The following is a 10,049-nucleotide window of genomic DNA, read 5'->3' as shown; positions in this document are numbered from 1 at the left end:
GTTTTCTCCTTCACGGATGCTGCCAGACCTGCTGAGCTTTTCCAGCAACTTTGTTTTTGTTCCTGATTTACAGCATCTGCAGTTCTTTTGGTTTTCACACTTAAAGATCTCTGCCTTATTAAAAGTAACAGCCTAGTATTGGAAGAGGGAAATGAAATAGCCATCTTCAGGCTCAGGCTGCTTTTTACCACACAGCAAAACAGAACCTTCCTTTCCAGAGGTCTGATAATTCCTGCCTAAACAAGCTGATCAGGTACCTGGGTGCCAATTGCAGTTGGCAGCAGGCAGGAGGCCTCTGTCATCAATAACATTCCCCCTGCCTCCAGCCTGTCTGTAACTAGGCTTTCCTCACTGCTTGAGCCAAGAGCTGTGCAATTAGCACTTATAGTTGTTGTTGAGTAATTTGCTTTTAAGAAGTGCAAAAACCTTTCAACATTCCTTGGCTTTTAAACCAGTTTTTTGTCGCATTTCATTCCACAATCAAAACAACAGACCAAAAAAGGGATATGGTCTTTACAATTCCAAATGTTTTACACTTACTACTAAGGAGGCCACTGGCTGCATCATAACTCTAGTTTCCCACTCATAGACTTAACATAGAAGTAAAGAGGACCAGCCCTGTGAACAATAACAAAGCTGAACACGGGGCATCAAGATGTACTTGTACTGAACTGCACAGTCCAGGAGTGTCTGATTCTTTGTCTACCCTGAATTAGCTATTATAAACAGCGAGGAAAGGATAAAATTGACCTCAGCACCACAGTCTGGCATGGTAAAAATTTTGGAAAGTACATTTTTACCTCAGCTGTGATGACCTCTGTGTTTGAATAGTCCACTCACTTTCAATGTCTGAGCTCAGATGGCAAGCACACCCACCCACTTGAGAAAGGTACCTGAATAAAGCTTAGCAAATGTTCATTTGCATTGCCCTGCACAGGTGCCTATTTGCAGAGACACCTGAAGGGGGAAAATATACAAATCCAAAAGAACCTCTGAAATGGCTGAATTGTTAAGACTTAAACAAAATGATTTTTAAAAATTGCAGTTCCCATAAAAATTTATAATGAAGACAGGCAATTTAACCAGTTAAGTTCATGCCAGGCTGTAACTGGAGCTACCTGCAAACCCCTTTACTTCCAAACCCTCCAATTGTACCATGTTTTCTTCAGTAATCAAATTTTCTGTTCCATGAGGTGACTGGCTCAGATACAATCTACACCATATTGTGACAGATTTTTGGCGCAAACTTTACCTGTAGTTTAGAAGCTTACATCTTTCCCCAGACTGCTTATAAAAGTGTATGGCTGAATTTAACGGGATGTTGCACTAAAGTTGCATTACCAAGGTTAGAGTTTTGCATTGTGACTGTATTAGCTCTTTCACAGCCATCTAATTAGTTTACTCAATTTTTTCTTACAGACTTGCAATTTTTTTCTCTATCTTTTTCCAATGATATTTGGAAAGACACTCGTGTTCTGCTCTCATATAACATGCTGTAGAAAGCAAATTCTCATCTCACCTTCAGTCCTTTTGCTAGTTACTTTAAATCTTTGACCTCTATTAGCAACCCTTCAGACAACGGAAACAACTTCTCTTTAGTGTCAGAAAACCTTTCATGATTTTGAAGGATACTACTAAATCTATTTAAACTTTTTTGCTCTAAGGAGAACAATCCCAGCTTCACTAATATCTCAATATAATGAATTTCCTTCATTCTGGTATGGTTCTAGTCTCTTCCAATGTCTCGACATCCTTTCTGAAAAATAGCACTCAAAAGCTGACACCATACTCCAACAGCCTAACCTGTGTTGTATGTAACTTTTTTGTTATTGAACTCCATGTGGTTACTTATAAAAACAAGAATCCCATGCCATGCCAGCTTCCAAAATGTGGGCATGTACCCCAGTTCCCTCAACTCTTTGCTTTTTAAAGTTGTACCATTATTTTATATCGTCTTTCCATATTTTTCCTTTCAAAATGTAACACTTCAAAAATACATTAAATTTTTTGTCATACATCTGCTAATCTCAGCAATCTGTATAACCTCCCTAAATCTGCTGCCATCCTTCCCATTGTTTGCTCCATTTCCCAAAGTCTTGTGTCACCTTAAAACTTAGAAATGATACAGAGCACATTCAAGTCCAGGATATTAATAAAAATAAGAACAGCAGCGGTCCCAAGATACTTTATCTGATGAATAAATTTGACAAACTGGTCAGGGTCAAGTCAAGGGCCGAGTCACAATTCAAACAGAACGATACATCAATAAAAATGAGGACCATGTGTGTAGTGGTAATGTCCCTACCTCAGAGTCAAAAGGTCAAGGTTCAAGTCCCAACCAAGGGTAACAGGTTGAGTAAAATAACATCTCTAAAATTAGGCCAATTCCAAATGTGGGAATGTTGCTGGAATATCCTTCAGTAACACACTCCATCTCTCCTCCCAGGTTTATGATGGTATATAATCTTAAAATATTCCAAGCAAGAATGAAGAATTAAATTTCCAAACCTATTTTTCAATCTAAATTCAATACTCCTTTCACGAACAGTGTACAGAGGCTCTACTATGTATTATCCAAGAGATATTTTGCAGCAGCTCAACAAGGTTCCATCAACAATACCTTCCAGACCTACAATCCCTCGCATAGAAGAACAAGAATAATAGGAACACAATTGCCTCCAACTCAGGCAACACAAGGATAGGTAATTGCATAATCTCTACACCGGAGTCATTACAGAAGGAGGCCATTGGGCCCATCACATCCACATCAGCTCTCTGAATCCGGAAAGTCCTGTTCTCCTCTATGCCTGTTGCCCTGCATTGATCCATTTCCACTTTCAGCATCTAGAGTTCCAGATCATCAACACTCACGGCATTAAAAAGTATACCTTGGAAGTATATTGCCATCCCCTTATTGTCACAAATTCAAAATCTTGGAACCTCTTTCTATCTTTACTACCTATCCTCCAACAGTTCAAGAAGGAAACAAACACAAAATGCTCTGAATGCTGGAAATGTAAATTAAACTACAAAACACTGGAAATACTCAGCCCGATATCATTGGTGGAATGAGAAACCAGAGTTCATTATTTTTAATATTCATTCACAGGATGAGGGCGTCACTGGTTCGGCCAGCACTTATTGCCCAGGCAGCAGTTAAAAGTCAACCACATTGCAGTGGGTCTGGAGTCACATGTGGCCCAGACCAAGTAAGGATAGCACTTTCCTCCCCTAAAGGACATTAGTGAACCAAATGGGTTTGTCCAACAATCGACAATAGTTTCATGGCCATCATTAGACTCTTAATTCCAGATTTTTATCGAAAACAAATTCTACCATCTGCTGTGGCAGGTCCCCAGAACATTACCTGGGTCCCTGGAATAACAGTCCAGCAAGGCCATTGCCTCCCCCAATGTTTCTGTCTAAAAAACTTTCTTTATGTAGTTCATCGCCACATTCCAAAAGGCAATCAGCGATGGGTAATCTCTGGTCTTGCCAGCAATTCCCACATTCATGAATGAATGAACAAATGAAAGAGAATTTACAAAAACCAGCTGGTTGAAAGAATGAGAAGCATGCTGTTCATACCATAAAGGCCACATAAAGGGCTTGTCTCCTGCTTGGTGACAAGTCAAATTAGCTGTGCTAGTTAAGTCTTGGCGGTCTGTTGGTCTGATGTATGCATGTGTGTGTCAGACAATAGTAATAGATTGAAGCAAAACAAAAGAAGCCACGATTCTCACCCCTCATCACAATCCAGTGGCCTATGCTGGAGGTGTACATTTGGCTATCAGCTCACGCAATGACCATATAAATGGTCAAACGGACAATATAAACAGGCCTCCGTCATCAACATATAATGGCTCATTCATTACAAAATGATCACTTGAGTGAGGTTTCAATGGTAGATTGGTAGCTATGAAATTGCACTCCAGCAAAAACAAAGAGCATCACAAATTGTAGAACTATTTTCAGAAGTAAACATTTGGAAATCTTCATTTTAGCCCCCAAAAGATAAATTTTGTTACTCATCCACATTTCAGCTGGGTTGACCTTTCTGAGTTCTGTAATTCAGCCATACAGTAAGTTCTACTTTAAACACAAATATCTCTATGAAGGCAATTATCAGTCTTATGGAGGCAAAGTTGTAAGCACAAACGAAATGGTGCTGGAAATTCTGAGGACATACAGCAGAAGTTGATAAGGCAAGCGATTCTAAATGGACAGTATATCATCGATTTAAAAGACACAGAAAAGGGTATGCAAGGACAAGCACAGGATTTGCCAATGTATATGTAACATGATCTTAAAGTGATCGTTAACATATAACCAGAAATGATAAATACATGCATAATCTCTGCATCAGAGTCATTACAGCACACAAGGAAGCCATTTGGCCCATCCCATCCAATGCCAGTTCTCCTGAATCCTATATCCCTTAGTGTCTATTGCCCTGCAAGTTTATTCCCTTTCACTGTTTGTCTAACTTCTTTTTGAAATCATTGATTCATCTCCAGTCCAGATCATTACCATGCACTACGTAAAAAAGTTCTTCCTAACAGACCTCCCATATCTCTTCCTGAAACCTTTAACTGATGTCTCCTAGTCATGATGCAATAAGGTAATGTAAACAGCTTGATTTTATCTACCTTTTCTAATTGTGTCACAAATCTATGTGCATGAATGCAAGTAGCTCTGCCACAGCACACACTTTAGAACCATGTTGTTCAGTTCTCAAGAACAGCCATATCCAACTCAAATCATTACCTTTTTTTCTCTGGACAGATGCTGTCAGGCCAGCTCAGCAATTCCAGCACTTTGTTTTTATTTAATTCAGCCTACATTGCTTTTATCTTCAATATCTCCTTTACCAAAATGCACCACCTCACATTTCTCTGAATTCAATTCCGACTGTCACTTGTCTGACCATTCTGCTGGTCTGTCAACCTACTGCTGCAGTCAATTAGTATGATCCTCACTTTCAACACACATCCAAGTTTGATATCATCAGCAAATTTAAAGTTTGATTTTGTATATCCATATTCAAGTCATTTATGTACATCAGAAAAGTGACTGTACTACAGGCCCTTGGAGAAAACTGTTGTCCATCATCACCTAGACTGAAATGCAAAAACTTGACTCACTGCAGTCAATTTTATTAACCAGCCTTTAATGTGGTGCTTTGTCAAAAGCTTTATTAAAATTCGTACAGACAACAAACCAGTGTATTTGCCTTCAAGCTTCTCTATCACTTCATCGAAAAATCCAGTTAGTTAAATCAAACACTATCTGCCTTTCACACATTGATGCTGGATCACTTCAAGAAACTCAAACCCTTATAATTTATTTCCCTTATTATTTCTGAAACCTTACAAAATCCCAGCGCTAAATTGACTGACCTGTGGCTACTAGGAAGGTCCTTATACGCTTTCTGAACGAAGGTATTACATTTACCACTTCTCAGCTTTTGGCACCCCATCACCCACTGTTCCATTTCAGTTTTCCTCGTCTGTCATTGGTTCCATTTTACCCATACCAGAGTCATAGAGCTGTACAGCATGGAAATGGACCCTTCGGTCCAACTCGTCCTTGCCGACCAGGTGTCCTAAATTAATCTCATCCCATTTGCTAGCATTTGGCCCATATCCCTTTAAACCCTTCCTATTCATATACTCAATCAGATGCCTTTTAAAATGTTGTAATTGAACAAGCCTCCACCACTTCCTCTGGCAGTTTTTTTCCATACATGCACCACCTTCTGTGTGAAAAAGTCACCCCTTAGATCCCTTTAAAATCTTTCCCCTCCCATCTGAAACCTATGCCATCTGGTTTTGTACTCCCCTACCTCGGGGAAAAGACTGACTATTCACCCAATCCATGCCCCTTGTGATTTTATACTAGATCCCCGCTCACTGAAGTTAGTCCTCTTCTACTTTTGAAGTTGCGCTTTAGATTGCTCCTTATTGTTCTCCATTACCAATCCAAACCTTAAGACATGTCAACCTACCTCAATTTTATTCCTCCACTATCTTTTCTGAACATTGTGCCCTTAATTATTAAGTGCTCAGTCGTCACCATTTTTCTATTATTTCCAGCCCATTACAATCCAATGATGCTATTTCAGCTTGTGGCTCACCTACCTCATTAACCACACATCCATTCTGAAGCTATCCTACTATTCCTTGCAGTCTTTCTCAGTCTGCTCCTAGCTAGTGTAGTACTAATAGTATTCCACGGATGTAATCTTTTATACATTTATTTCCTCTTTTCTGCAGCTCTACATTGGTGCCTGCTGCTATGCCAGTTTAGTTCAAATGCTCCCAATCACATAAAGTGAATTTCCCACAAGAACATCAGACAAATGTTCCTTCAAACAAGTGCCTCTTGGTCCAGAACTGATCCCAATACCTCAAGAATCTGAAACCCTCTTATTCCTATTTTGCATTACAGCATGCACAGGAAACAATCCAGGTCCTTTGAAGTGATAATGATCCTATTTCATAACTTCCTCCCTAGCTCTTCAAAGTTTGACCATAGGACCTCAGTTCTTACCCTTTCTAACACATTTGCATCTATGTGTACCACAACTTTTTGCTCACTCCCTTTCCCCTGCACTCTCTGTATAATGTTCTCTTGACACAGCCCAATGTACAGTCTCAAAGCTCAGGATCTCTCTTGCCACCTCTCCCAAATCGTCAACTCTCTACCACTGCATGTATTTGTCTTTTTCTCAACTCGTTTTCTGGCCCAGGTTAATGATTCCTGATCTTCATCCTGGATTCTATATGACACGTTCACACATCTCCAAGATGTATACCTTTGCTACCCTCGTCCCCAATACCCACCCAGTATACATCCTCATCCTTTCCTCTCCCAAGCTTGAGTATCTCTGATGGAATGGTGAATATACTTGGTGCACGAGTTGGACTAAAGTGAGAAAAAATTGCGCATCATTAGACTTAATCTTTCACTCTGACCTATTTGTTCCAGTGACAATTGTCTAGACATCTGGACATAGACCTATTTGCGGTGGATGATCAAGTATCTTCTGTATCTTGTCAAGGTCTACGCAATTCACATCTTCAGGATTGTTGGACCTTAGATTGTTAAGTCGTGTTCAGAAGGAATAACACTTTTCCCAGGCTGGCTTGCTGCACATTTGAGTGATTCATCTGGTAACGGCCCCTGCCTTCAGTTAGTTCTCACCTGGAGCTGTGGAGGGATTTCAGTATGCAACCACAGCCACACCCCAGTAACTGCTTCAACAGGATGATTAAACTGCTGAGGGCAGCCAACGGATTCCCAACTCATGGCAACTTAAAGATTTGGCTACTCTTATATGTGACAATGGATTATTGCAGACTGAGCAGATGAGCCCAGTCAAAGGTCCAATAGTTTTGAAGGTGGGTCAGCATTGAGTTGTGGAACATACAACTCAGCAAGATACAGATGATGTCCTGATCACCCCACTGCTTTGAGATTAATCTCCAGCAATCTAGACTTACGCTGCCACTCTAAGAAGTTAGGTCAAATGAGATAATGAGGCTGAAAATGCCTAATTCTCCCTCAATACAATCCAATATACAACCACGTCATGTTCATCATATTCCTATCATCCTCACATGTAGCCAGAACACATGCATACCAAATCAAATTTTCTATGGACAGGTAGAGTTTTCATAGCAAATAAAATAAGGGATGCTTTATCATCCAAAGGGAGATGAGCTCTTGGCTAACACTCCAGACTGGTGTGAGAGAATGGCTGAAAAACTTCAGACCAGACTATTCTATGAAAGCAATACAATCACTCACTTAGAAGTTTGGATATAGACTTCAACTTCTGGGAAAAGCTCAGCCAAGATCACTGCCCTAAACAGTGCAGCCCTATCGAATCAACATTATACCAGAAACAGAAGGTAAACACCAAGGAGCGAAAACCTCCAACCAGCAACTCGTCCAAAACACAGTCATCTGTAGTACCTTGGTCTCAGATGCAGCAGCACCTTCAGAGGACTGATCGGCATCTGTGACCGCCAACACACCCCTCGAAACCCCACCAACCACCCTAGATGAAGAACTTGGTCATCGTCACCCCCAATGATCAACAAGATGCCTCTGATCTCTCACTAATCGCGCTCCCACCCTCAGGGTAACAGCTTTCACTCTAATTCTTCTCTCCCCCAGAGTTTTGAGAGTGCCCACCCGCTGCCCCCGTTATCTCTCAACCTCCACTCCCGACTTCCCCTCCCAGATCAATGTCTCCCCCACACCCCGGGGAGGCTGTCTGTCGATTCCCGGCTCCTGCCTGCGACTCAATGCAGGCCCAACACAAGCCCAAGCTCCAATCCGCCAGCACAGACCTGCGTGTCCGTCGCCATTTTCCACAACACGCCGGAAGAGGAAAGAGTACCGCTTCCGGGTTACCTATCCATCCTGGGGAAGGGGCGGGGCCGGAGTGGTTGCCTGGGAAGCCTGGTCACTAGGCAACAGCTCAGCTGCGCCCCAGCAGCATCAGGACCAGCAACAGGGTGTCACTCAGCCGCCGCTATCTCCACCAATATTCTGAATTCAGGATAAATTTAAAATCCAGTACTCTGAAAGCCTCCCAAATGGCTCCCTAACTCTGAAATTTTCCCTCCAGCCCCACAACCCTCGACCAGATGACTGAGTTCAGCATTGACTGAGTGTGAAACTTGTGCAGAGGACAAAGATGTTGCTGCCTTTTATTACTTTTTTTTCAATTTATACTTCCATGGGATGTGGAGATCACTGACAAGGCTGGTATTTGTTGTCCATCCCTAATTGCCCTTGAAATGAGTGTGTTGCTGGGCCATTTCAGAGGGCAGTGAAGAGTCAACCACGTCACTATGGGTATGGAGTAACAGGTAGACCGGATAACAGGTAAGGATGTCATGTTTCCCTGACTACAGGACATTAGTGAAACAGATGTTATTTTATAATAATCAGTTGTAGTTCTCATGGCACCATTATTGAGACTCATTCAGATTTATTCACTCCAGATTTATTAATTGAATTTAAATTCTATCAGCTGCCATGGTAGCATTTCAACTTATGTCTGCAGAACATCAGCCTGGGCCTCTGGATTACTAAACCAGTGACAATATCACCATGCCACCATCTGTTTTTTCCTGCAACCTGAAGAGGAATCTGAGGCACTAAATATTTAGCACTTTATCCACTACTTGTGCAAGCTAATAACAAAAAGGAACCCAAAACTTGCAACAGACTAAAAATAACACATAATAAGCTGCCTGATTTACAGTAATATATGGCAGAGCCTGTCTGAACTGCAGTAGGTGGGATTTTATGATTAGCATGACTGTTCCAAGTGAACACCTCTGCAGAAGAATTCTCCATCTCGTAACTCCACCCCACCCCCTCCTGCCGCCTCAGAGACATTGAGTTGGAATGTGAGTTGGAGACTCTCCACCAGTGCACAGCACCAGAACAGTCTGCTCCAGACTTTGTATCACCTTATAGATAGGTATAGATTCAGAATGTGGCTGGATACACTGACAGTATGCAGAATAAGACAGCACTTCCCAAACTATTTCCTATGCAACTCTATATTAACACTTGAAGTTAATATGATCTCAGATGCAACAAAATAAACAGCAAGGAAGCAGTATAGTAACATATATATAGTTAGTATATAAGTGTTGATCCACTTATGAATCATCATTCAATCCATTACACCAATATGAAAATCAGTACTTTAAAAGTACTTTGTAAAATAATACTATTGTATGTGCTCACCAGTCCATTACTTCATCTAAGGCACTCCAGCTTATGAACCTTGTTCAGGAAGCAGCACAAGCAAAGATTGAAGTTCTTGACATGACTAATCTTGGAGCCCATGTTATTCTGCAGAGCCAACATGACAAGGTTGTACTCAGCCAGACCACAGCTCAGCAGTGGAGGCATTGTACTGGGTTCATGGCCAGGACTGTGTTTCCAGATTTAGTGATGCTATCTCAATGCTGGAGTAGGATGGTGGTGGTTGAAAAGTTCACGACCTGTTTCTCTGT

The 10,049-nt window shown here is 41.3% G+C and overlaps 1 protein-coding gene across 1 annotated transcript in view; it reads right to left on the bottom strand.

The window, feature by feature from the left end:
• The window catches only part of gcn1 (GCN1 activator of EIF2AK4), a 123,692-nt gene extending 115,248 nt beyond the window's left edge, over positions 1-8,444 (bottom strand). Inside the window, exon 1 of the mRNA XM_048611272.1 lies at positions 8,361-8,444. Coding sequence (XP_048467229.1) covers positions 8,361-8,378 — 18 coding nt within the window. The 5' untranslated portion in view covers positions 8,379-8,444. The remainder of the gene's footprint in view (positions 1-8,360) is intronic.
• Between the last annotated feature and the right edge of the window lie 1,605 nt (positions 8,445-10,049).

The sequence above is a fragment of the Rhincodon typus genome, chromosome 24 (assembly GCF_021869965.1).
Source record: "Rhincodon typus isolate 14 chromosome 24, sRhiTyp1.1, whole genome shotgun sequence".
NCBI classification, from domain to species: domain Eukaryota; kingdom Metazoa; phylum Chordata; class Chondrichthyes; order Orectolobiformes; family Rhincodontidae; genus Rhincodon; species Rhincodon typus.
This window is presented reverse-complemented; position numbering and strand designations above follow the sequence as displayed.